We start from the raw sequence: 27,992 nt of genomic DNA on the forward strand, positions 1-27,992 counted from the left end.
CGCCACCCGATGTAGAAGGGGTCCTAAAGCTACGAACTCGATTTATCATGCAAAAAAATAGTATTTCCTGTGCCTCAATTTCTAAAATATATTCATATTATTATAGGATAAAATTAAATTTAAGCGAATATAACTCCAAAATTCCAAACAGTTGTTAGTTTTTTGTGCATTTAGAGATTTACTGCAGCCTCTGAAGAAAAATTGAATAGGAATCGTTCGTCCCTCTGCAGTCACAGTTCCACAGAGTGCGCATTTGCCATAAAAACTGCATGCGCGATGAGTGGTGCCTCTTTAGGACCCCCTACCATATATGTATTGAAAACAGTAAATATTTGTTGTATCCCTTCATTTTAACATGCCCTAGGGCTAGGGTACCTTGACAATGACCTTGGCCATTTAAGCATAGAATTTTTGCATAATTGGCATCTTTTCTGTGCTAAATCTCTGATTTATTCATTGAGACAAAACCAGGGGAATAGGAAAGCTTCTGTGAGAACTTGGATGAAGAGATAACCACAACTGTGACTTTTGATAAAGTGCATGTCTTCCAGAGTATGCCAAACCACATTTTAACTACCACTCTTATGATTCTACCTGATTCATTCCTGCATTGGTAAACAGCAGTGTAGGATCACCATAGGGAATCACCGAAGAAGACGGCACAAACACATGATCATTCGGCCCTTGAAAATAATCCAGAAACATCTTCCGTACTTCGCCGGCTGGCAAGAATTCTCTGCTCTGTCCAGGTCGCAGTAATCCAGCAGATGTGTTTGGACTGGTGTGGACTTTCGCAATAGGCTTCTGATCATCCAGAGAGGAGCATCTCAAGAAATGTTTGGAAGAAAGCTGGGTTGCAAGTCTGTAGTATCTCGGATAGTGGTGAACTGTCCCTGCTGCTCTTAATGCTGCCATCTTCCTTGCAGGAGTGAAGGCGCATAGCCCTGACATCTTCAATGACAGTACTTATTGAAAGAAATATAAGAAAAGAGATTGGAATTCTGTCAAGATCTATATCATAAACGTGTTCTAAGGTCATGGATCCAAACATCTCATTGCATGTGTAATGTTGTCAAAGTAGAACATTGTGACTAAAGTGGTGACAGAGGCCGAGGGTGCTTACCAAACCATATGCCATCAAGGCACTAAGGGAGAGAATGCAGACTTTGAAGCTGAGAGAATTAAAGATCTAAATATCAATTTATGATATTGGTTATGGCAAGGTCAGAGCCAGAGCCCAGAGGCAAGTGGAGCCAATTAACTAAACATATGTAGTTCAGAACAACTAACAAAGAATAGCTAAGACTGAAGCTTTTGGTAATGTTACAGTATGATTTTTTTTTTAAGTTGTACAACGCTATCACTTTAGATAGAATTCTAATTGGCCATATTGGTGATGGAAGTTATGGACAACCTTTCCATTCACTCCAATGTACAAAATGAATAAAATGTTACAACTTTCTTCATTCATGAGGAAATGAAACAGTATGCTATTCTTGATATAGATATCTTTTGATTTCAAGATCTGTCCCAGGGGATTAGGTACTTATTTTGAGAAAACCACCAATTAATGATATCATTGACCCTTCCACTTGTACTAATATTCTACTTCTTTGTCAGCGTCATTTCCAATTCCATTACATTTGATCCTTGTCTGATTTCTTTAATTCAAAGTCAAACTTTTACAAAGTCGCCCAAAATAAAGTTCGAGATTTTTGTTGCGCTTGAAAAAGTTCATCCTAAGCATTATTTTAAATTATATACATCCTTGACCTTGTATAACTTGATCAACATTGACAATAACCCACTTAGTCTAGACTTAGGTTAAGTCTTAAATATTTCTGGATTGAATGCAGAAATTCCACGAGAAGAGTTTCAACAATTGGTTTTTTTCACTCAAGGCAAACATGAGCCATGATGAGATCAGGCAGTCCAGAAAAATGATGTCAAAGTGGTGCCTAGTAATATAATAGTATGGCTATTAGTATGAAGAATTAATTTTTCTAGTTTCAGATAAGAAAGATCATGAAGATTCCTAAATTTCTCTATCTAATTTGTGCTTTCTGAACAAATCAACAGTCTGAATTGTAGACAGGCGATTTGCCAAAATTTTAAAATAGAAAAATACTATTTTTGCTATGTATTACAAAGTAACATTTCCTGGCGAATTATTTTTGGCTTTTGGATGGCTGTTCACATCAACTATTACCGATGATTGATAGATTCGCGGTTGAATTTGGCCGCAGGGTTGCGCGCATCTGTCAGCGGATCACAAACTATTAATCACCGGGCTAGCGCCGGGCACGATCACGACGAATGGCTGTACCCAGGTACCCGTTCCGCGTTGCGTTGCGTAGTTCCTTCTTCGCTGGTCGAATTCTCTTCACTTAGCTTCAGCTGTCGGTCAACAAGACATGGCAGGAAAGGATATAGGCCTGGGTAATTTTAATGGTATTGAAAAGTACTCATCTGACCTTCCTTTTACCACAATTATGTAGTTACAGCCTAGTGATGATCCCATTTTGATGCGAACATTTTGGAGACATGGACAGCGCCATTTTGGAATTCACGCCCTCTGCAGTTAAATGTCGAATAATGTTTTTGGGGAATTCGATCTCAAGAAGACGTTTATATTCTTTGAAAATTACCATTTTACAATCATCATCTACCATTTTGATGAATTCTAGGTAAGGAATGTCTTTTGAACTTCTTATGATTTACTCCGGAGTGGTACTTTTTGTATGGTTGCTTATAAATGAACTTCGAAATTGACCCATCCCTGCTCATGCTCTGCCCCTGGCTGATTTTGAAAAGCCCATGCCTTGGCCTTGCTTAGTCGAGGCGCGGTGAACTCTAGGCTCCGGCGGCCGGCCGACAAGCCTGTGTGCGCTGCGCTTGCTTACCTGAGCTTGGTCGGTCGAGTGAATTTCAAACCAGTGTGTGTGTAATTGAGTTTTGTCAGACGTACCGGTACGGTACTTGTAAGTTGTATAGTGAGTGATTGTATTACCGAACGCGCGCATCATACTCATAGTTATAGTATTATATGGTTGGGGGTCCTAAAGCTACGCGGGTCCTAAAGCTACGCACCACTCATCGCGCATGCAATTCCAATGGCAAAATAAATGCGCACTCTAGCTCTGTGTGTGAAGCTGTGACGAACGATCCCTATTCAATTTTTCTACAGAGGCTGCAATAAATCCTTGAATGCAGAGAAAACCAGCAAATGTTTGGAATTTCGGAGTTATATTCACTTTGATTTCATATTTTCCTATAATAATACGGACATATTTTAGAAATTGAGGCACAGGAAATACTATTTCTTTGCATGATAAATTGAGTGCGTAGCTTTAGGACCCCTTCTACATCGGGCGGCGAAATTAAGAGGTGTTCGGAAAACACGGCGGGATTTTCGTATTAGTGAGTTTTGTGATATTTTCTTCTTGGTTAAGGATATTTAGAATATTTATTACAAATTAGTGAAAAATAATTGTTCAAATATTACAATTGGCATAGTTTTTGTCTCACCTGCATAGCAGAGTGAGACTATAGGCGCCGCTTTTCCGACGGCGGCGGCGACGGCGGCGGCGGCGGCGACGGCGGCGGCGACGGCGGCGGCGGCGTCAACACCAAATCTTAACCTGAGGTTAAGTTTTTGAAATGACAGCATAACTTAGAAAGTATATAGACCTAGTTCATGAAACTTGGCCATAAGGTTAATCAAGTATTACTGAACATCCTGCCTGGGTTTCATGTCACATGACCAAGGTCAAAGGTCATTTAGGGTCAATGAACTTAGACCATGTTGGGGGAATCAACATCAAAATCTTAACCTAAGGTTAAGTTTTTGAAATGTCATCATAACTTAGAAAATATATGGACCTAGTTCATGAAACTTATACATAAGGTTACTCAAGTATCACTGAACATCCTGCATGAGTTTCACGTCACATGACCAAGGTCAAAGGTCATTTAGGGTCAATGAACTTTGGCCGAATTGGGGGTATCTGTTGAATTACCATCATAACTTTGAAAGTTTATGGATCTGATTCATGAAACTTGGACATAATAGTAATCAAGTATTACTGAACATCCTGTGCAAGTTTCAGGTCACATGATCAAGGTCAAAGGTCATTTAGGGTCAATGAACTTTGGCCAAATTGGGGTATTTATTGAATTACAGCCATAAATTTGAAAGTGTGTTGGTCTAGTTCATAAAACTTGGACATAATAGTAATCAAGTATCACTGAACATCCTGTGCGAGTTTCAGGTCACATGATCAAGGTCAAAGGTCATGTAAGGTCAAAGAACTTTGGCCACGTTGGGGGTATTTGTTGAATTGCCATCATATCTCTATAAGTGTATTGGTCTAGTTCATAAAACGTGGAAATAAGAGTAACCAAGTATCACTGAACATCTTGTGCGAGTTATAGTAGTTTTCAAAATCAGCACTGCTGCTATATTGAATCGCGTGATGCAGGTGAGACGGCCAGAGGCATTCCACTTGTTATCATTTGGAAACAAAGTGCGTAGCTTTAGGTCCCCCCATCATACGCATCAGAAAATAATTTTGTACGCTCAAAATTTTGCAACATCCTTCCAAAGAGAACTTGAATAGTTTTTTTTCAAAGTCTTGATATTTAAAAATAATAAAATATGGTAAAAATAGCTCATCAGTGATTTTGTTCTTTTCTCAACTTTTCCCATAGAAAACACACGTTCGGTAATACGATACCTTTTTCAATAGACCAAAAGCTTCAGTCTCTGTATTTTGGTTGTTCCGCTGAACTACGTTGGCTCCACTCACCATACATAGACTGAAGGGGATGGGGCCCCGTACCTACAGCCAACGTATAGTGAACTAGCGTTTTATAGATCGCGATTTAAAACTGTTTTTTAAGCAAAATTGAAAGTTTCATGGTTTCCATTATCAGGGATATATAAATAACTTAAGTAATTGCATACCTTGGGCCGGAGTTATTGAAAAAAATCCTCTGGATGATTGAGAAATCTGTCATCTAAGACATTTTCACCTGACCTGACGGTTTTTCTTGCAAGTTGCCATCTTGAATGACGTCATTATCGTTATTAACTTAATGTCTCGAATCGATATATCGCGATTATAACTAGTACTAGTACTAGTATAACTAGTATCGTTTATCTTTGGTTTCGTTCGCATATGGAGCAGATCGTATAATATCGAAAGCAATATCGATATCACATTCGTGATTGTTGACGTTCGTTTGTAAATATTTTATAGTTTGGCTGCCATTTTGACCATTTTTATCGTGTTCAACCCAATTAAACATCGGTAAAGTATATTTTTCATGCCTTTTTCATCTATATCGTTTAAAGTATTTAAATATTGGAATATCAAGTTTTAAAAGTTTGTTGTTTATACATCCTTAGATTGTAAATTCGATGTGTAAAATTACATCAAACTTTGGACTGTGAATTGACAAAAGGGAGGGAATGAGAACACATGCGAGCCCACACGTACACCCTACCGTCGGTAAATGGGGATTACAGTAAAATGTCAGAAATTGTTGAATAAATCCCCAGAAACGACGGTTATTCCTGTCTACTTTTTCAAGTGACCAAAATATTTCACATGCGAAGAGGGGTCCGATTGGAAGCTAACATCGTAAAAAGGGAAAACGATTTCGGCAAAATTTTTACATATTTATATTTTGTAGGTAATTGTGTATTTATGGTGAAAGTTTGGTGAATTTTATGAGAATAATGTGTTTGATATATATGATTGAATTCATGAAAAGTGTTCGGTAATACGATCCACTACCATACATGTAAAATCAAATATGATTAGGTGAGAGTTTCATATGCACCCCCACTAAAATTGAAAATAAAAACATGGAGGTTCAGAATAATATATCTAGCCCTAATATAGAACATACAGGCGCGGATCCAGGAGGAGGCCGAGCCGGCCCCCCCTATTTTTTGACAACCTGCAGAAAAAGTGTACTCTTTAACTTGATAGAAACTACGAAAAACAGAAAGAAAAGTAGGAAAGAGGTATTATACCCATGATGTGTAATTTACAGCCTCGTAACGGCCGGCCCGACCCCGAAAGGAAACAAGAAAAAGGTGAGGGGAAGAATTGGAAAATAGACTTTATATACAAATTTTCGCTCACGCTTCGCGCTCGCATTGCCTGTGTAATGAATCCCATTCAAGATGATTAAATGACACTTAATATATCCAGTTCTGAAATCAATTTGCACACAATATTTTAGCTCGCACATCGCGCTCGCATTATATATTAAGACCACATGAGATACCTTATCTTGTTTATAACAATAAAAACTAACATATACTTAAAACTTTAGTCTATTGTTAGGACTACCCCCTGAAAAACCAACAAAAAAATCAGATTATAGCAGCCAATGGGAAAAATGTTGATGAAAATATATTTTTCGGCCCCCCCCTATTGGCGAAAGCTGGATCCGCCCCTGACATATATGATGGGGGAGTGGAAATTTGTTTATACATACCAAAATATGGCTTTATTCCGTCAAATTTTGAGCAGGATCTAGTGCGTGTAATTGTCCATAGACATCGGTTTATTTAGTCAGTAAAGGGTCTGTGAGTCAAGACTAGTCGAACTATCGGCTGATAATCATTAAAATACCCCTTCCGGTATCAGCGCTTCTCGCTAGCATAGCGGGAAAGGTCTTGACTGCAGATAAATAGAGGTGAGTTCGAGTCCGGACTAAGGTAAGCAACAGTAAAAAAATGATAGAAAAATCTGAAGTGAACGAACCGGAAGTACATGTATCATCAATCTTTAGCTATTTTTGGTGGGGGGTGCATATAGAACTCTTTCCTATGATTATTCAAGTCTTATATACCATCACCATCTGAAAGCAGCCGTCTGTTTTGAGGAGATTTTTAAACATTTTATATTTTATTAATTTGATTTTTTTTTCCTCGTACACAGTCACAGACGACTCGCGATCGTGCAGCCGCCATTAGAATCAGGGGGTTAACAATGCAAAATCCCTCCAACAGGGCTCATTGAATTTTTTCTTTATTTCATAAAAATATATAAAAAGAACTGGACCAAAATAAAGATTATTATCACCCGTATCAGACATCTGAGCTGGTCATTTACAAAACCGTATTTCCCTGTATTTTATTATTATCAGGAAGGGATAGGTATATTGTTTGTATTTTCCTCGGTCTCAATGCGCGTATTGACTTTGCATGCAGAGACGACGCAAAATATACCTTTGTATTTTCCCTGGTCTCACATCCGGGCCTTTGAGGATGCGAATGAAGTGATACGCTTCATAATGTTCCGCGCACCAACGATCTACGTCATAATAAAGACAACGCTGGATCTGGGCGCTTGCAAGTACGTCATAATGGTAAAGTGCAGAGCCTAGACACTGATATTATCATGACACAACAGAACTCTATTCTTAAAAGATATCACTGTTATCGTGATTTTTGCTCTAGATATCTGATTTGGATGATAATAAAAATATTGACTGCCCTTCTTTCGGGGAACATCAAATATATTGCCCTCGTCTAAAGACTCGGGCCAATATGATTCTTTTGCTGGCAATATATTTGATGTTCCCCTCAAGACCAGTCAATATTATATAATTATTCCGTTTTGACCTGAAATGCACCAAAACGGGTAACCCAGGACTCGTCCGTGTAATGTGAGGCAGACATATGCTCTCCAAAATGGGGTCACAATGACTCAAGGGTTCATTACATGCCGCCGCGCACAGAAAAATCAAGCAATAGAAGTCGTGTGTTGTGGACATCAGAAGTGAGACCCACTAGTTAGAAATCTACAGCCAAACGCGGTTCATGGTGCGAGGTTAGTGATCTAATACTAACCTCGCACCTCGCAATACGTGTGAGTGGGTTGCAATAGCACTCAAAATAAAAGGGGAAAATATAAATTATGCACTTACCTCAATTATATGGATGAAGGTCTATCGTGAGACACAGAATCCTGACATCGAGGCACAAACTGGACCCTCAAAAAAAGGAAAAGTTCTGTCTCGTTCTTTCTCCTGTCAAAATTGAAAACAAAATGGCCGATCGATACCGAGAACGAACGTTACAGAGGTCTAACTTTTCCTGTTTGGATCATTTTTGTACATAGACCTCTAAATCTAAATGTCACACTTTTGTTTAAATTAAGAAATTACATCCAATTTGACAAAAAATATTCAAAATGAGTAAACAACGTACCTTAGACTGAGGTTAGCGCAAAAAAGGCCTTTCAAATGATGATCAAAACATAGTCATCCTCGGTCCTTTCGGTAGTATGGTAAAGTCCCCTATTAAACTAGTCTGCACACATGGGTATAGATCTGCACGATTCTAGTAAAAGAAGATACGCAACGACCACAAACTTTACACATGCAACAAATAGAAAGATATTCTCGAAAAAATCTGACTCAAAATGGTGCAAAAATAATGAATTTTGGGCATTTTCATGTGACGACCTCAAAGTGCAACCTTTTTCATCAAAATCCCTCAATTGTATGTGAAGTGAATGGGTGCGCAGACATGGGGCACCATTATTTTTGTTCAATCTGAAAATAACTGGCTGAGGTTTTTTCCAAGAAGTCCAAAAAAATAATGTGTATTTCTTTCAAATTTTTATGAGATTTTTGGCACATTTATTCATTAGAATATAAAGAACATAATCAACTGAAATTTTTCGTGACATAAAAAAATGTCATGTTAAATCTCAAGTTAAATAATTACCGTAAGTAACGGTGTATTAACCGCACCTTTTTCTCAACGGGATATAAGCAAAAGTGGGGGGTGCGGTTTATCCACGGTGACGGGTCTGAGCCCGCCCGCGTAACCCCTCCCGAACATGTAAGAAGTCTGCCAGTTCACAACACATCGAGTGGCCGGGCGTAGCCGCCCAGGGCAATGTCGTTTAGAGGGGTATGAGCCGCGGATAATGGGAAGCGATTATTACGATCTTAATCAAATAGTGTCCATAACAAATGCACCCACCTTCATGACACTAATTTCGACTTTATTCTCGATTCAAAGCAGCGAAGTTCCCTGGCTAAGTTCAAAGAGACGCCAAGCATTCTCGGTAATAATTTGTCACAGCTGAGCAAGAGCGGAGAGCTAGCTTGCGTTGTATTGTGGTTTTAGTGCGACTTAAGCTGGCGCTATTCATTTTAACCCCTCAAAGTCCCGTTTCGCGCCAGCTTATTTTTTTCTTTCCTGTTTGCTTTTCATAAGATACGATGTACACCGTGCACCACGTATGAGAGAGACGGCACGAAGCCGTAAAACAAGTGGAAAAAATGCCAATTTCTTTGTTTCTTGAACCTTCCTGTAATCCCGTATCCAAAATTCATGCTAAGCCATCGAATGCTAGACAAATTCTGGAAGTGATTGTGAGGTTGTGATGCAAGAAATGTGAAAGACACAGTTCACAATTTGATAAGATGTACTGGTAGTGGTACCGTATCGAAGTTTGCAATGTACATGTACAAGAACGGCAGTGCTGTGTGTGTGTGTACACTGTGACTGTGAGGTGAGTGAGTGTGTAAGTGGCCAATATTGTTGGGACCTTTCTTTCTTGCTAACATTTGTAGATGAATTGATCAAGAACAGCAGATTTCCGCATACCGGTAATCTCTTTGAATACTTTGAAATCTTTAACTTAGTTTTTGTTTCTTCGTACCTCAAATATGCATGTAAATGTGAGAAGGATTTTTTTTTTTTTTTTTTTTTGTTTTTGTCCAAAGTTGGGGGTGCGGTTAATACACGGGTGCAGTTAATACACCGTTACTTACGGTAGGTGCGCAGACATGGGGGCCCCCCTTCATACCGTAAATTGGCATCTTGAATGACGTCATCATCCTTAATAGACGTCTGAACTTGTCGCTCGCATTGAGCCAGGATATCGAAAATTATCATTTGAAAGCCTTGATAAAAAAAGTATAAACACCAAACTCGGCTGCCAGTTTTTTTAATCTCCGATGATTAATTTAAAAAAAAAACAAGAAACAAAACATTGGTATACATTGTATAAACTAGAAAAAAAAATTCCACCGAATTGGTGGAAGGTATTACCTATGGGGGCTCGTACTAACAGGTTACCGACAGTGAATAGTGATGACAATAAAATTTCAGCTATTGTTGAATAAATCCCCATAAATTATTGTTATTCCTGTCCAATGTTTGAGCAGTCTTGCAGAGCTGATGCTCAAGCCTTGGACCAAGGCTCGAACTTAAGCTCTGCAAGACTGCATCAATTTGTAACTTCCCACATACATGTAGCAAGTTCGACTTAAATTAAATGGTGGTTGCCGTTGTGATATATTTAGGCATTCATTCAGAGAATATTTATCCCATTTGGCCACATTTTAATTATAATTCTTACTCTGTATAAAAACATCATTTTATTGGCCATTATATTGATTTTTTTTTTTTTTTTGTACAATTTTATTTGTAACTCTTGTCAGTGGGTTTTTCCTTTCTTTCATAGTCAGGGAGTGTAATCTCTAAATTCACTGGACCTAGACCCTACAACAACCGCATGCACCTTCCCAGGGGGATACCTACTCTGTATGACGTGTGCCAAACCAAAGTAAAAAAAATATGGGGCTCTGAAACAGTGGAACTAGACATTGGTCTTAAAATGGGGTGTCTCTGGAACTACTCTTGGATCAACAATTGCAGAAAATGCTAGCTAGATGTGAGCTAAGGATCGGAGCATGGGTCAAGTGAACCAGTCCGGCGCCGATCAAGCTCGCTGCTCCGACTAGCTGAGTAGTTCACGATGGGCGTGCATGGGAACGAGGAACCACAAATTTTAGAGTCTCCAGAACGATAATAATAAGAATTTCTACATGGCTTTCTAACGTTAAATTGGTGATACTCTGGATCAGAAATTTATGTTGGAAATGGGGGTCTCAACCGCGGCACAAACATGTATAAAAATGTTATCAAACATTTGCACACTGAAGTGTTAGATCTTTGAACTAAACTTATTTATATGATAGTGATTTGTATTGTATAGTTTGCCAACTAGGCCCTCACATATATATACATGTATGAAATCCTGGATCATTTGCTGATATACGCTCATCACATATGTGTCATAAGAATAATAAAAAGGAAAACAAAATAAGGGAAGAAGAGATAGACATCTAAGGGTAAATTGAACAGCAAATAAAAGATGAAAGGAGCAGAAGAAAAAGGATAGATGGATTAAATAGTAAAAAAAATGAAATAAAAAATCTGGAGAAAAAAAAAAAGAGGTAGCAATTGATAATGAAATTAGATACAAGAATTAGTATGACTAAAATATGACATCAAATAGTGGCAAAAAAGTCAAAATTTTGTGAATGCTTTAAAAGGGGGGAGAAATGTTGATTATTTTCTTTTGATATTTTTATTTAGTGTGAAGCAAGATGAATACTCCTCCAGAAGTGATGAATATGGGATCACCAGAGGAGTACCATGATCCAGGCCTTCCAGGGCATCACTTTGACCTCTCAGTTCAACCACAGGCATGGAAGGATGGGAGTCAGTCTACAACAGTCCTGCAACCAAATGGAGGTTATGATGACAAGCTTGATGTGAAAGAAGAAGAAGAGCAAGAGACGAGGGAGAGGGGGCATGAAGAATATGAAAAGGTGAATGAGGAAGATGAGGAATTCAGCTCGGCACCATCATCAGGATCATCTGGAGATGAGGCTGATGATGATGAAGACAATGAGGATGATCAATTAGATAGAGAGGTAGGATTAGTTTTAGTGTTTCTTGTCATTTCAAATTTGTTTTTGTTTCTCTTCCATTCATATTTTTCTTTCATTTTTTTTGTTGCCTCCAATTGAAGGATTTTATTTACAAAAAAGCTACAAAACAAGTTATAAAAATGATCATAGATGAAACAACAGGACATTTTCAAGATCATATCGATACAAAAACAATTACATGGTTATGCAATCATCCAATAATCTTTAATACATAAGCTTTAACATAGATTTTGGAAGACATTGAATGAAAACAAATATTCACACCTATTCAATGATTTCTCTGGGTAGACTTATCTTTATCTGTACCAAGCTTTCATTTCTACTCTTTTTTCTATTTCTCTTAAGAATGTAAATTTCAGATTATCCCTCTTTTCTTTTCCACAGTTTCTTGAAATGATGACTTTGTGAATGCACCAAAGTGCAATAGTCAGTTCTAAGTAAAACTAAATTTTTGTCTACTTCATGTTTAAACAAAATTTTATGATTGATTTCTATTAATCGTTATGAAAACTTTTTTAATTCAAAGAATGTTTTTTTTAAATCACAAGAAATGAAATCTTGGTGAATATCTTTCTCCATTTTGCAACAAGAACATATGTTATCGTTCACTAAACCCCATTTGCGTAGGTTTCTTCTCACCTTAAGGTGATGGGTTATACAGAAGTTTAAAATTAAATTTGCGTACATGTAACTTGCTCACATGAATTTTACAGAGATTACGTTTAAAAATAACTTCCCAATCGAAATTGGTCCCAAGCTTATTTTCCCAGTAAATACAACATGTATTGGTGTGCATGTAGTCGGGACAAAGCAGTTTATATGAAAATTTGCTAAGTACATTCACTGATATGCTTTTCTTTATCTCCAATTATCAAAAATGTTATTTGTAAATGTGGTTCTAATTGCTTTGATTGTGAAAAGGGAATTGAAGTTTTCCAAGATTTTCTTAATTTAGAGTAATCATACATACATTACATTTTACTTTTCTGGTTTTGAGTGTTAAAGCAAAGTTGCCTGTGGATAGAAAATTCCCATCTCAAATGATGTCCTCTTGAAAGGTCAAACCACTTTTATACCATGGTCCTTTAAAAAATAGAGTGTTTTTGTTGAACGTTATATTTTCATTATACCAAAGAATTTGTTTCAGATTGTTACTTTCTATTGCATATATCTTTCTGCTAGGGGAGGCTTGACCTGATTCAACTAGGTAAAAATTTCTTTAAATAATTGTTTAATGTTGAGTTTACTGATGAAATTCTCGATTTCTAGACTAGTCTAGGCAAGAGAATAAAATAAAGTTCACAAAAATAAAGTTCACATCAATTCAGACTTCTCTGCCAAGTAACATTGCTATAGCCTATTTTTATTGCCAAACAAATACCCTTTAAGTTTATAAAAAAAAGATTGAAATACATGTACATGTAACATTCCACAAATATCCTAAATTGTTTGGAAATCAACCTAATCTAAAATTCAATATAGATCAAGAGTAGAAATCATTCCACAAAATTCCCATCGTAGGTCATTACTACGGTATTTGCACAGCTCAGCCTCAATCATACCGCACACACACTCATGCACAGGCTGTGACAGCAGAATAACATCATTAGGGATCTGAGCCGAACATTGCATGCAGGGAAACGGACTTTAATATGTACCCAGTTTGATTTTCATTGATTACTGTATGTTACTAATTACTTTCTGCAAACATGTCGCCAAAACTGCTGCAATTATCTTGTAGTCATAATTTAGAAGAGTAATCGGCCTCCAGTTACTTGAATATTTCATATCTCCTCTTTTGAAAATGAGAGTGATTATACCTTTTCTGTGTGTATTTGACATTGAACCATTTTTTTAACAGATCAATGCTTTTACAAGTATTTTCTTTTCATTGTCATAACATGCTTTGTGTTTCAGATTGTTCAACAAGTGTACTGGTAGTTGCAGATAATTTGTTTCTAATAAGCAAGTATTTCAAATATTTTCATTTGAAATGACCTGTATTCAGAACTGAGTTTCATAGAGAGGAAATCTCTAGCTGCTTTTAAAACATTAAAGTTTTGTTAGACGTTCCGTCAAGTAGTTGTTGTTTTCTTACTTACATGTACATTATGCCACTTTATAGTGAAACTGAAAGATTAATATTGAACAATATGAATATAGTCACCATGTAGCTTTTATTTTCTTTCCAGAGTTTGACACATGAGCAGTCTTCGAGAAGAGGTAGTCATTCAGATGAATCAGAGAGTGAAGATCCAGAATCTTCAAGAGAACAAATAAACTATGGTCTTGGTAAACCAATAGGTACTAGGAATAGAGAGGTTGATGAGGATGTGGCTATACATGAAGAAAGTCACACAGCTCATGATGTCCATGATGATCTCGAAGGCTCTCGGAGAGAGATGAACCAAGGGGACATAGAAGAGGAAGATGATGAAGAAGATGAAGGGGAATATGAGGATGAGAATGATGAGGAAGATAGAATTAAAGAGACACAAAAACTTGTTGCTAAGATCGAGCATGATATCCAGGGCCTGCGATTCCAGGCAAAACAACGCGGGCATCTGCTTTCAGATCTACACAGGTACGGTGCACAAAACCAGCAGCGAAGAAAGGAACAAGAATATATGAAGCAGTCTTCTAAGGAACCAACAAGCAGCCCTCACAGGACAGCACCGCAACCAAAGCCCAGTGACGAAGGCAAGATAATTGAAAGGCCAGTGTCTATCAAACTGCGCCTTAGAACTCGGAGCACATCCCCTAAGACACAGCAGGAGCAGTATGCTTTACCCCCGGTTGTGAAGGCTAAACCAGGAAAAGTGATAAAGCGTGTTTTGAGAATAGGAAAGCAGCTTGGTCGATGGGAAGCATGGAAGGAGAGCTTAGCTGCTAAAACAGATAGTGAACTGGCAAAGATCATGATGGACCAGTAAGTATACCAGTCAGTTGTATTGGCAGATTCCAGTTGCTACAGTGAATGACAGTTTGTCCATTAAGCCAAACATTAACCCCAAGCCTAACCTATATCCTAATGCTAATGATCTAATCTTTTGTTTAACTCGTTGAGTGCTGAATGCATGCTATGTAGCCTACTATAACATGCCGCACTTGTGTTCGCACGCCTACTATTGATTGCTTTGTGCTTGCATTGTTCCCCACCCTTGCCTGCTTCTTGCATGACTGCGCACATTCGGAATAACAATCATTGTTACGGTGTTTTATACTGTAATATTGCTCATCGCACACATTCTCTAATTAGCACTATTGTGTGCAGCATGAACTCAGCTTTCTGACAGATAACTTTACCCACGTGGTTTACATTAAACTTTTTCAAGTATTTCTACATTTTTGGCAAGACACAAGAAGCGTGGTATGCATCTAACACGTACGTGCATAGCGCCAACTTAATGTGTTCCGCCATCTTGCTTGTTGGTTGCCGATAAAATGCGCATTTTCAGATTTTTTTACACTCAGTCATTAGCCGTGACTGAAACATTGACCAATCAAAAACTAAGATTCTACAAGAAATATGAATATTCATATACGAAAGTATAAACATAGATAATTCAGTTTTATGTGAAATTTAAACCCAATACTTCAAAATAGGGTAAGTTTTATGTCTCTAAAATGACCCTTAAAACCAGAATTTTATTGTTAAAAAATAAGGATTTTTCCAAGTTGCCATGGTAACGCGGCCTGAGATAAAATATCTTAGCAAATATTTCATTTCAGTGATCGAGGATGCATTTGTTCACGGTATATGTCTACATAAGTTATAACATTTTTTTCCAGACCATGGATGAACTTTCAAAAAGAGAAATTTTAGGCAAGTTTTTACGATTTTCGGCAATTTTCTGACACAGGCACTTTGAAGACGTAATTTTTACAGAATTAGAAGAAGACATTGTGGATTTTCCTAATTATCACGACGGATATGCAACTTACTTGTAAACAAATTAAACAAAGTCTATGATACATTTTCGATAATGCGAAAAGAGACATTGAAGTCTCTGATTGAGAGCCGTAGATTGAACATTCGCACAGCGCAATGGTAACGTTTTCGCCGAATTCGTCGGGGTGAAAACTCCAAGCGAGCCGTACCACTCACCAGTCCCGAACGCTGCGCTGTATGTTTGATGATATATCTGGTGCCATTTCGTGCTTATAAATTTGTTTTTTCTACAATGCCACTATCTCATTAAAATTGTTTGTCATGATAACATTGGAAATATTATCGTTTAATGGCCCAAAGGATCGACTGTAATAAAAGATACTTTGAAATATTGTCAGAGAGTGATTAGTTAGGTGATGTTTATGGTCAGAATTTAGTCATGGCTTCGGGTGAACTTACTCGAACGCGGTCACTTGCTCACTGGGCGAGTCGGCCTGGCCCTTTGGTGAAAGGCCGTTGGACGTTGGGCAACGTGCAGTGCAGCTAGAGCAGAGTTGGGGAGTTAGGTAAAAATACTTTGAAATAAGTAATCTGCAAATATTTTTGTCTTATCCCTTTGGATTAGAAATTCAAATTCTCAAAGTTGAAATCCAATTTTAGACAGTGACATAACAAAGAGTGGTGCTGTTAGGGGGTGGGGGGGGGGGGTCTTGCATGCCCCCAATTCACGAACAAGAAAAAAAAGGAAAAGGAAAGAGAATCTTGCGAAATTGTTTAATTGGATTTTTGTAACAAAAACGTCAAAATTATGCTCATGTCGCTTGTTTGCAACTATATACTTTTATAAATTTTGCCCGATATGCCATATCGTATACTGGTAACCCTCAATTTTTTTCGCTCGTTACGCCACTGATATAACAGCTACTTTATGCTATCATTATTTGGTTGCGGGATCAAAGCATCAGCTACAGCTAAACATACTTTATGCCTGTTCAACTTCCAATACAGGTTTAGGTCTTTATTTATGAGATGTTAAGATCTATGGGTGCCTTTATTATTTTCATTTTCAATTAAATCAATTATCATTAGTTATGTATTAATTTAGTATCCTGCATGATACATTTTATTGTGTTAAAATCATACAATTTCTGTTATATTAACCCTAACTAGGCCGGGCTTTTTTGGCTGTTCTGTGGCCGGGGGGGGGGGGGTTGATTCAACCCCCCCCCCTGAGATCTCGGCCGCTGATCGCGCGAGCGCCGCAAAAATTTGCACACTGGTAGTATGCGATGTAATCTACAAGGCTGTATGGTAAAATTTTCCAAAATAATGAGATTTTATTTTACATGAATTAATTATGCTAATTTATGCGTAAATCATACTTTTTGCTCTAATTCACTAAATAAAGCTCCTAGAATGCTAATTTTTGGTAAAAATATTCTATGTAGCATTCTTAACAACGGCAATTGAAAAAAACTTCGGTTTGGAAATCAATTTCTTATGTATTTTATTGTTTTATGAATTTCTTATGTATTTCTTTGTTTTTCAACCTTTTGCTTTTCTTTGTTTTTTTCACCAGATTTATTGCACAACCTTTTTGAAGCATAATTATGCTAAAATCAATTGCTTTCAGCTGTTTGAAGTAAAAATAATCATATCTTTATGAATATGATGAGAAAACTCAATTTACATTGACTTTGTACACAAAATTACGTTTTGGAACAGTTTTTGGTCCGACATGCACTTACAAAATGTTGCGTAATTTCGGAACCGCGTACCCGTGCGTCGAAAATTTGGTCTCAAAAGATGCGCGAGACTTAAAAGTATAAACTCTGCGAGTGGCGCGGTCAAAAAATTTCGCGCGGCGGAATGATCGCAGAAAATGTTGAGGGGGGGGTTGATTCAACCCCCCCCGGCCATTTTAGGGTTAAGCCCTTTTAAAAACATGCTCAATAGCAGACCCCCCCCCCCATATATAAACACAATAGAAGTGTATATAGAATTAATTGACCCCCCTAGCTCCCCTATTGAGGACAAAATGAAAAAAAATGCTCAAAATAATCGACCGCCCCCCTTTGACGAGGCAGCTGTCGGTGGCATGATGTCTTCATTGACTCTTTTTTTTTTTGCTTGTAAAAAAATATTGAAGAAATAGGGGCTACTCTAAGTGTCCCCTATGAAAAGCGATCTGGATCTGCAAGTGCATGGGGCTGCGCCCTCTCCAACGTCATTGCTACCCCATATCTTTAGGATCTAGCTCTCATCTTTTTCAGCTCCCTGATTTTTTGGAAGAAAAAAAAAACGGGGCGAAAGAAAAGAGTGAAATAAATCAAATACGATTAAATAAAAATTTGAGTTGTTTGAAAGAACTTATCAGAGAAACTAAATTAAATTCTACAACCATGAAGAATAACAGCAATCTTGATTAATTCTGTTTGAATTTTTTTTTTTTTTTTTCAAAATCAGAACCAATCAATCTTTTTCTGATTATTCTGTCACTTTCCATATTTTGGAGAAAAAAATTAAGGTGTTCATCGACGCCCTGTACTGCATGATGAAACTATCCCCACTCGGCCCTCTTAACTCCCCCCCTCTCTCTCTCTCTCCCTCCCCCCCCCCCACCACAAAGCCCCTTGCTCATTTCTCTTATCTCACCTTGACCTTAATTAATTAATCTTAACTATCTGGCGGTACAGTCAAACGTGACTGGTCGCCATCATAGTTTCATCCCCAACAAACACGGAACAAACAATAACAACAATACTGTTTTTCGACCCAACATCATTCCTTTCAATACGCATAAGGCCATACGTGGGCATGCACAAACAACGTGGGTTCACAAAAACAGACCCGCGTTTGGACTGAAATTGTGATTAAAATAAAAAATTTATAAATATAACAAAAATATTGGTATAATAAAGGATATTTGATTAACGGAAAAACATCCATCGCTAATTCATAAGAATTCTGGAAAAGATTTGAACGAGGTTTTTATCAACGGTAATCAAGAGGAAATAGTGTATGGATGAATGGCGTTCGAGCGTTAGCCGGTGAGGGCGCGGGCCAAATCTGGCAGTATGGCGTCGTCCATTAAGCTGACGTTAGCCAGCGGCGACTGCACGTACGTGCTAAAGGTACAAAAACTTCCACATTAGAAAACAACGTTTATCCAACAGCTTCTACAAACGTCGTGAGAACCAATTTATTTGAAAATCAATTCATAACAAAAAACAGGAAGTTTGAGTATAAGAAGAGGGTACAAAAGCCTTATACTCGGAAGCAAGCTTTTACTTGACTAAAGCAAGTTTGTGAGGTATCACTGGATAAGAAAGAGCAGGAAATGGCAGTTCATGTAATAGCAACTGAGTATCACTATGATGCATACAAAACACTCTACAAAATGGTACTTCTTGATACAACTCATAATTTATTGAGGAAAATAATAATCAATCTACATGATGTGGATACCATTATAAAGGTTAGGAAATTTCCTACAACTTTGCTACACAATATTTTGAGGAAAAACTAAACGGTATAGAGTTGAAAACATGAATGATACACGCTGTATAAGCTAAAACAACAACAACATAAAGACTTGGGCTCTCAAAAGCAATGTCGCACAGGGGATTAGCATGGGATTAGCACTGTGGCATTGAGTTGGTAGTGTGTATGGCATGTTGAGAGTTAACAACTCTTTACCTACAAAGACTTAATTTCAGATATATTAAGTAGGCCCGGGATAAATGGTGACACAGCAGTTGCTCCCGTGACAATTACTTTGGGCTTTATTTCATCTAAGATATAGGGTTATGGTTGCAATAGGGTTTTATTTTAGGTTTAGGTTTAGGATAGGGTATAGTGTTAAATCCAGGGTTGAAGTTGGTCATTCCATTAGTGTGTGCAATTCACAGCGGAGCAATCAATGCAGGAGCAAATGCCGGGATGAATGCCCTTTTTGAAATTCGATTTTTGGCCAAAGTAAACAATCAAATAGTTTGAACAATCAGGATTCCTGGAAAAAATTACCTATTTCATGACCAACCGGTAGTCACACATATTGAGTGAGCTGACTCTGTCGAGTGTCTCAGTACATCGCCTATGACATGCACATCAGCACAGCTAAATGATGCATGGTCGCTGAAGCAGCCGTCATTGTCGTGTCTTAAAAGGATTACAATGTTTGAAATTCATTAATTTTAGCATGAATTTCACCTGTTATCTTGCACTTTGTTTTTAAATATCAAAGATTGTAGCCTGTAATTGACATTTTTGTGAACATTCGATTAATGTAAAAAGTAGTATCGGTTGTCGATTGTTGGTACACAGATCAAATTCATCACTTTTTTAAGTTTTACTCCTTGGCTTTATTTTAAGGCTGTAACAGTTGTGACAAAAACAAGTGTTGGGTCAATGATGTCCTAGTATTTAAACAAAAATTGTATGAAATATTTTTCTTCTTGTAACCTATTTTTATAATTTCAGCATGGACAAGTCCTATTTTCAGCAATTCATGGCTCCTCCAAAACCAGAGAAAGGCCTGAAACGGAAAAAGAAAGAGAGCCTCAAACATCAGAGGAAGACAAAAAAACCTAAGCAAGTGAAAGTCGAGAAACCTGAAGAATGGGCCGATGGTTATCTTGATGACGATGATATTGATGATATATATGATCCAGTCGAAGAGAAGGATGACTATGACTATGATCCAGCTCGCGATTCTGAAGCCTTTGGAGCCTATAAGGTAGCCTCACACATTGTCATGCAATGTAATGCAATTGATGTACCATTATGACACACAGATCACATGATATAATTGTGTAGATTCTAGGGACCTTTTCATATAACTATGGTAACTCTGTCAATGTTTCAAACTACCATGGAAACCTTGATTATGATTGGCTGCTGAGAGCCTGAGACTTGTTACCAAGATGTTACCATAGTTGTAACTCTTGATATGAAATGGAATCTAGACTAGACTAGAAATCATATTATGATTATAAAAATTGTGAATTGCGGCATCATTAGCCCCTTTTTTAAAAGCAAAGGGCAAAATTGTTTCAAATTGCAGAGATGAGCAGTCATCTATGATATAAAAGTAGTACATAGTGTTACCTGCAGACAAAATTTAATAATGGAAAGTAGGTTAGTTATGAACACAAACACATCAGGTGAATTATACAATAGCTTGTTTGTTTGTGCCAAACTCAGGAAAACATGTAGTCTTATTTTATTTCATGTTGGTGCATTACCTTCAAAGAAGGTGATGCTATGTCTCACGGGATACAGTTTCCAGAATATCTCCTGCAGGAACTTGGCAGGACAGCTTTTTGCTGGTATAATGCCAAGCTAGTATATAACCAATTACAGAAGACATATTCTACATCTAAGGTAATCAGGCATAGGGGCTGACCTCATAGACGACAGAAATTACTCTCAGGTCTTTTTATCAAAGTGGTGGCAATGGCAGAGCAGGTACTCAAGCTCACAACTTTACAATAATTAATCTAATGCTCTAACCACTAGACCACATATGTAAACCACATGGTTTTGCATTTGTTTCCTCAAACGATGCTACTTTAATTTGATTCTAAAACTTGAAAGAGTCCGGCCTGATTGTATTGACTGTTTGTTTTGCCAGGCCTTTAGATAGCGTCGTTCTCAACATCATGTGGGGGTGTTTTACAAAGGTTTAAATCTGACTAGAAGTCATGCAGAAGTACCAGCAGTCCAGCACACTCATGATATTTAAAGGTGCACACTACATGATCCAATACAACATAATACATGAACTACATGTAACCACATTTTACATTAATGTTTAAATGTGTAAGTTCCAAGAACTGCAGGCAATAAGGCCAGAGTGAAGTCCAAAGTGGGTTTGAGTCGCAGTCGATGATAACATCATTATGATTTGGAATTGAATAACTTTTATTCCAACATGGAGATTTGAAATACACTTGAAATTCAATTTCAGTATTTATACCTTTATTTTGAACTAACATTGGTAAGATTTTATTGGTTGGAATGTCCATATCAGTATTGTAGTTTCTTTGAAAATTGGATGGCAAAGGCTCGTGTAGTGTGCGCCAGGCTTTACATGCAGTCTATTTGATTGATACACCGTAAAATACATCCCATGAGCATGATCTGACCAATAAAATGATGCGCTATTTACCACAGTTAACTGTTAAAATGAATATGAATTTTAATTTACACTTTGTAAAACACCCCCCTCCCTGAAATGAATTTGGGACTGTGACATGCCTATAATAGTTACTCTCAAACCTGATATCACATTGTTCTCCTAGACATCAAATCCAGTGAGAAATAAGAGGAAATCCCAGAGACCTCGGAAGTTGATGGATGTGAACTCCAGCCCTCGACAATCCAGGATGACCAAATCTACTACACGCCAGCCAAAGAGATCCCTTAAGGTCCAGAAGAATAGGGAGCAAGAAGGTGGAGAAGCACCTGTTGTACAGCTAAAGAAGAGGGGACGGAAACCGAAACCAAAACCGATTATCATCAAGACTGAAAAGAAGAAGAGAAGAGCTCCCAGGATACACACTGGTGGAAGGTGAGTAGGAAATCTTCCTATAAGTAACTAAATGCGACCCAAATGTGTACATGTAGCTATACTTGTGATTTATCTACATATTCAACAGCACATATCTAGAGTCTTTGTAACATAGCTTGAGATCTGTTTAGGACTTTGCAGAGATTTGACAAAGTCCATGAGAATTCTGTAGATTCACAATATGATGTGCCATCTATTGGTTGCAGTGGGCAGGCCAATTTCTTACTTAGAAGTTGACATCACAGGCATAAAGAGTGCACAGTCATTACAGTACTAGTGTACTAGCGACTGTGTGTGTGTAATTACTATCCACTCCCCTGCAGAAGAAGAATTCACAGAAAACGGTCTTTGAGATCCATGGGGAACATAAATCATAGATTTGATATTCAAGTTAGGAAAATATATGTTTGTAATTGCTTTTGAACGAGGAGAGAGTTTGTTGTTTTTAAAGGTCAAGTCCACCCCAGAAAAATGTTGATTTGAATAAATAAAGAAAAATCAAACTAGCATAACACTGAAAATTTCATCAAAATCGGATGTAAAAAAGAAAGTTATGGCATTTTAAGGTTTCGTTTATTTTTCACAAAACATTGATATGCACAACTTGGTGACATGCAAATGAGACAGTCGATGATGTCCCCCCTCAACGATTCGCCCAATATTTTCGCTGTGCGAAAGTTTTTGACCGCGCCGCTCGCTGACTTTTTGCTTTCAAGTCTTGCGCATCTTTTGAGACCAAATTTGCGACAACCGGGTACGCGGTTCCGAAATTACGCAACATTTTCTAAGTGCATATCAGACCAAAAATTGCTCAAAAACGTGATTTCGTGTACAAAGTCAATGCAAATTGTGTTTTCAACCCATAATCATAATTGTATGATTATTTTTAGTTTTGCTGGTCTAAATGGATTTATTTCATGCTGGTCCAAAAGGTCCAAAAAACAAAGAAAAAGAAATTGCAAACACAATATAATAGATAAGAAATTGTTCTGATATCGCAATTTTTTTCATGTTCATTTTCTGAGAACACCACAAAGTTTCTACACCAAAATTAGAACATTTGGAGCTTTATTTAGGGGATTAGAGGGAAAAGTATATGTATGATTTTGCATACTAATTACGCATAAATTAGCATGATTAATTGATAGGGATTTGCATGAAATAAATTAATACAGAATTTTGTAGATAATGTTCGAGGCAAGCAGCAAGCTGCGTGCCAAGTTTAGGCGCGATCGCGGGATTGACGGCCGAGATCTCAAAAGGGGCCTGGGAGGCCCCCCCCCGTCCATATGATCTTCCAAAATACCCCGGCCTAGATAGGGTCAAATGTCTGTTATTGTGTTCGTCTTTGATCACAACCTCTTTGATGTACCTGTCTGTCATTGAAGTTGTTCCTCTCTTTTTTTCCTCTTCCCCTCTGGTTTTTCAAATCTACCTGTTCTGAATTTCTAAATGATATACTGCACTGATGTGTGCTTCATATCAAGTCTACTTGCAATCTTCCTCACAAAAATCCTCTTTATGGAGCTCCACAATCATTTCCCTCAAATCTGTTGGTATTTCATTGGTCATGCTGAAAATCTCCAAAAGGCCCTATCAATGAGAGAATGATCACTAATGATGCTCATCTCACAAGTCAGCAATGTATGACTCATTTGTAATGTGAAAATTCTGAGCCTATTTACGTATTCCCAGGTAGAATTTTTAAATATTGTGGATGATTTTTTTTTGGGTAGTAAACTGAAGGGGGACCTCAGATACTATATCTTGTGTGGATAGAGGAGGGGAAGAATTAAACCATGACTTTTCATGTGACATGCCTATAATCAGTTTCTTTTTTGCATTGGTGTAGTGTACAACAAGTTGTATTGCCTGATGTAACTTTCATCTCAGACATGTACATGTATATAAGGCATCAGGAAAGTCTATTTCACTCTTCACGTTGATGGTGACTCTTCAATCATTCTTTGGACTATAAATGGTGCTATAAATGTTATATTAATGAAATTTTGCAGTTGTAATGGTATTTTTTTTAACTTCATGTTTCAGGAGACCTTCTGTGATGAGTACTTTAAAAAACCTTGACTGGAATGCTCTTCCAAGGCGCTATGAGTGCAAGATCTGTTGCCTTCGGTTGGATGGAATCGATACCTTCAGGTCTCACCTAGAATCAGTGCATGGTGCTGAATATCTGAAATCCAAGGAACCAACCAATCCTGCTGTAGAGGATAATTCAAATGATGGGCAGGAGGCAGAGAAACACTTCCATGGTTCAGAGAAGCAGTTCCATGACCCTGGGAAACATTATGAAGACCTGGGCCATCTGCCTGACCAACATTCATCTATGCAGGAGAGTGAGCAACGCAGAATGGCAGAGAGTGAGATGTATCGGACAATGGCTTACGGGCCAGATATGGTGGATGCGAGACGCTTTGAGATGATGCCGCCGTTCAAGAGGCATCTTCATGAAAGCTATTCCAATGAGTGGGGTAAAATGCAAGGAAATATGTACAGTAGACCCTTGGCATCAGGCCAGATGATGCCTGGGGAACAGTCCTGGGGGCCTAACCGAGGGTATGATGCCATCCCTGGCTACCGGAAGCATTATGAGGATGGGCGGGAGTGGGGTAAGAGTGGGGGGCAGTACCCCCATGTTATTACATCTCTTGGACAGAATATGCAAATGGGAATTGATGGAGGAGGAGGGGGTGGGCATAGACAGGAGCAACATGGGGAAGGGTATAACATGCCTGAAGGTAATCTTATGGGAATGGACTCTGCCCCCTCCCAGGACAACACTTATGTTGATATGAATTTGAGGCACAGTGAAGAAAATACACATCCGAATGATGAGGATGTAACGCAGGAGAGGACAGAGAGGGTTGAAGAAAGTGTAAGTGACCAAAGACCAGAAAAGGAAACTGAACATGACACTGAATCAAGATCAAATGAAGGCATCAAAGAGGTTGAAGATGGGACTAATGAGCAACAAGATGATGATGACCAGAAGGAAGATGAAGATGAGCCTGGAATGAAAAAGAAGAGAAAGAAAACAAAACCTGTCAAAGAGTGGGAAGAAATAGACAGGTGGGCCAACACATTTGTTCACTGTCCACAATGTGATGACTATATTCGCTTTCGTCCTGGGCAGAAGAACTTCCATTTTGCTGTGCATGCAGAGCGTCGTCTGTGCCAAGAGTGTGGGAAGATGTTTACCAAAGAGGCTTTCAGAGCTCATGTCCGAGTTCACCAGGCTAAGAAACTGGGAGAAGTCCTCAAGCACATCTGTGAAGTCTGTGGCAAAGGCTACCGCTTCAAGTGCAGCTTGAGCTCTCACATGCGCTGCCACACAGGAGAGCGGGAATTTGAATGTAAGATATGTGGTAAGAAGTTCCTCTCAACCCATGGGCTGGAGAAACACGAACTGGTCCATCGTAAAGTGAAGCCCCACATGTGCCCTGATTGTGGGCGTGGCTTCACCCAGTATCATAACATGCTTGCCCATCGGAGACAACACACCGGTGAGAAACCCTACCGCTGTAACTTCTGCGATCGTTCATTCACTCACAATGTCAGTCTGAAGAATCACAAGAAGAAGGAGCATGGGGTGGATCTATGGGCAGGATCTGGTGGTAAACCGCCATCCTCAAGTCGTCAGCGGTCCAAGTCAACAAAAAGTGCCCCTACAGTTCCTGTCAGTCCTCCTGTACCCCAACAGCCACCTTCACAGCCAAAGCCATCAGTGCCAAGTGAAAGAGAGTTAATGCATACATTAGATCCTACACAGCTCTATAACATGATGCCCACCCTTGATTATGGGCATTACTAACTTATTGTTACTCGCCATTTTTTATATTTATTTATTATGCTTATTTCGATATATTCATGCAGATTAACAAATCATGTCTTCTACTAATCTACTTGTGTAGCATGGTCTGTGACTAGCGCGAATAATTCTGCTCTGATTGTGTTTATCATTGACTTGAGTCTTAGCAACAGATTCCAAGCATTGTATTACAGTATAATATTGAATTTTGATTTACAATGCTTTTTAGAATCTAGTATCTGAAATACAGCATTGTGGTTTTTAAAGGTTTTGTGGCAACAACTGAAGTCAAAGTGTATTTAAAGTTGTAAATGGTATAAATGGTAGTGATTTTTTTACCTGATTGCTAGGAAAGCATGAGTGCTTGTCAGTAAGCAACCAGAGGACTGGTGGCTTAAGGTCCTCTCTGAGGGACCTGGTAATGAGGATTAATGCCTTACCAAAGGGCACTAGCACACCAAGTGGGAATCTAACCCGGGTCACCGGAATCCGAAACCCCTGCCTTACCGACTGAGTTATCGCGCATTAAAATTTCACTATTGTTTGGTACCAGCTGGCAATTTTGACTCACACTTATACTGAAAAGGCCTAGAACAATAGAGATGGTTCACTAAACTTAGTTATGTGCTTTTGTCGTGTCAATGTGAGTCCAAGAAGCCAACTGATACTACTTGGTGAGTAAAAAAAACTTGATACATCATAAATCCCAATTTAAGGGGAAAATGTGCCATAAACACATAATTATATATGACCTGGAATAGTATTTTCTCCCAAATAATTTGATATTGGATAATCAGAAGGTATTCTTTGCTTTGATGTCAATTTTTTGCCAAATTAAGGCATGATTCCAATTAATGAATCCAGATGTCAATGATGTCATCCATTACAAAACACTGTTTTTCAATAATTAACATAATTGTTTAAAAAAAAAAATCTTTAGTATAAACTCTAAAGTAAGTTTCATTGAAAAGGGGTTTGCAATGACGTTTACGGCACCTCATGTAGGATTATGACATCATTAGCATTTTGATTCATTCATTGCAACCGTGCCTTACTTTTTAGCGCAAATCAAACTTTATATTCCATCACAGTAAAGAATACCTCCTGATTATCCAAGTGTAAACATACACCACATAAATATGGTATCAGATTATTTGGGAGAAAATACTCTTTTAAGCCATATATGATAATTATGTGTTCATGACAATTTTCTTCCTTAAATTGGGAATTTGTGAGATGTCAAAATTTTTTTTTTACTCAAACGGTATATAATTTCTTGTTAATTCATGCTAAAGTCTTGCCTGTACGTTTAAGGAAATATCAGTGATCTTCAGAAAATAAGCACATTGAAGAACAGTGGGTAGATGCTTCACTATTAAAAAAAAACTGTATATTGAAACTGCATGAGGGTTTTATTTGAGTGACTTTTGCAAATGAAATTAAAGTCTAATGCTACATAATGCAAAAATATTTTGAGTTACATTCATTTTCCAAAAATGCATAGACTTAATATGTGAACTCAGCAAAGTGAATGACGTGCACATGGACCAGAAGCCACTCATTAATCTAACAAAAATATCTGAAATTCTGAACACAAAATTAGAACTTACCTTGTGTTATTGGATGGATGCTTCATGTTTAATGTGCCGATTTTGATCTTAGTGTATTGGATGTGAAGTTGGTACTATTTTATAACTTCATCAATGAATAAAATCATGAACTACATGTACATGTAAGACACATCTGCCCTGTTATACTTGCTTTCATGGTGATATGTGTGTATCATTGGAGCAAATTTCAGAGTGTAATTTTGATATTTTTTCTGAAGTTTCTCCCCTTCTAAATATGATTACTTGTATGCAGAATATCTTCCTTTAATTGAAAAAAATTATTTTAGAATGAATTGAAGAACAAGT

General features: G+C 37.9%; 2 protein-coding genes across 6 annotated transcripts in view; one reads left to right on the top strand and one right to left on the bottom strand.

Moving 5' to 3' along the window:
* The window catches only part of LOC129257744 (alanine--tRNA ligase, cytoplasmic-like), a 30,968-nt gene extending 27,820 nt beyond the window's left edge, over positions 1-3,148 (bottom strand). The window contains exons 1-2 of one of the 4 annotated variants that reach the window (XM_064096472.1): positions 2,904-3,148; positions 595-965 (exon numbers count right to left, since the gene is read on the bottom strand). In XM_064096472.1, coding sequence (XP_063952542.1) covers positions 595-951 — 357 coding nt within the window. In that variant the 5' untranslated portion in view covers positions 952-965; positions 2,904-3,148. Of the gene's footprint in view, positions 1-594; positions 966-2,209 lie in introns of all 4 variants that reach the window. The other 3 variants (XM_064096449.1, XM_064096464.1, XM_064096453.1) reach the window with 3 other exon arrangements.
* On the top strand, positions 2,279-27,951 carry LOC129257735 (uncharacterized). 2 transcript variants are annotated; one of them, XM_054896130.2, is made up of 6 exons: positions 2,279-2,687; positions 11,426-11,766; positions 13,977-14,713; positions 20,159-20,414; positions 21,982-22,250; positions 24,300-27,951. In XM_054896130.2, exons 2-6 carry the CDS (start codon positions 11,437-11,439, stop codon positions 26,077-26,079), a joined length of 3,372 nt encoding a protein of 1,123 aa, XP_054752105.2. In that variant the 5' UTR covers positions 2,279-2,687; positions 11,426-11,436; the 3' UTR covers positions 26,080-27,951. The 2 variants fall into 2 exon arrangements, with proteins under 2 accessions (XP_054752105.2, XP_063952514.1); XM_064096444.1 differs by lacking the exon at positions 2,279-2,687 and adding an exon at positions 3,025-3,420.
* The last annotated feature ends 41 nt before the right edge of the window (positions 27,952-27,992 follow it).

The sequence above is a fragment of the Lytechinus pictus genome, chromosome 1 (assembly GCF_037042905.1).
Source record: "Lytechinus pictus isolate F3 Inbred chromosome 1, Lp3.0, whole genome shotgun sequence".
Classification (NCBI taxonomy): Eukaryota; Metazoa; Echinodermata; class Echinoidea; order Temnopleuroida; family Toxopneustidae; genus Lytechinus; species Lytechinus pictus.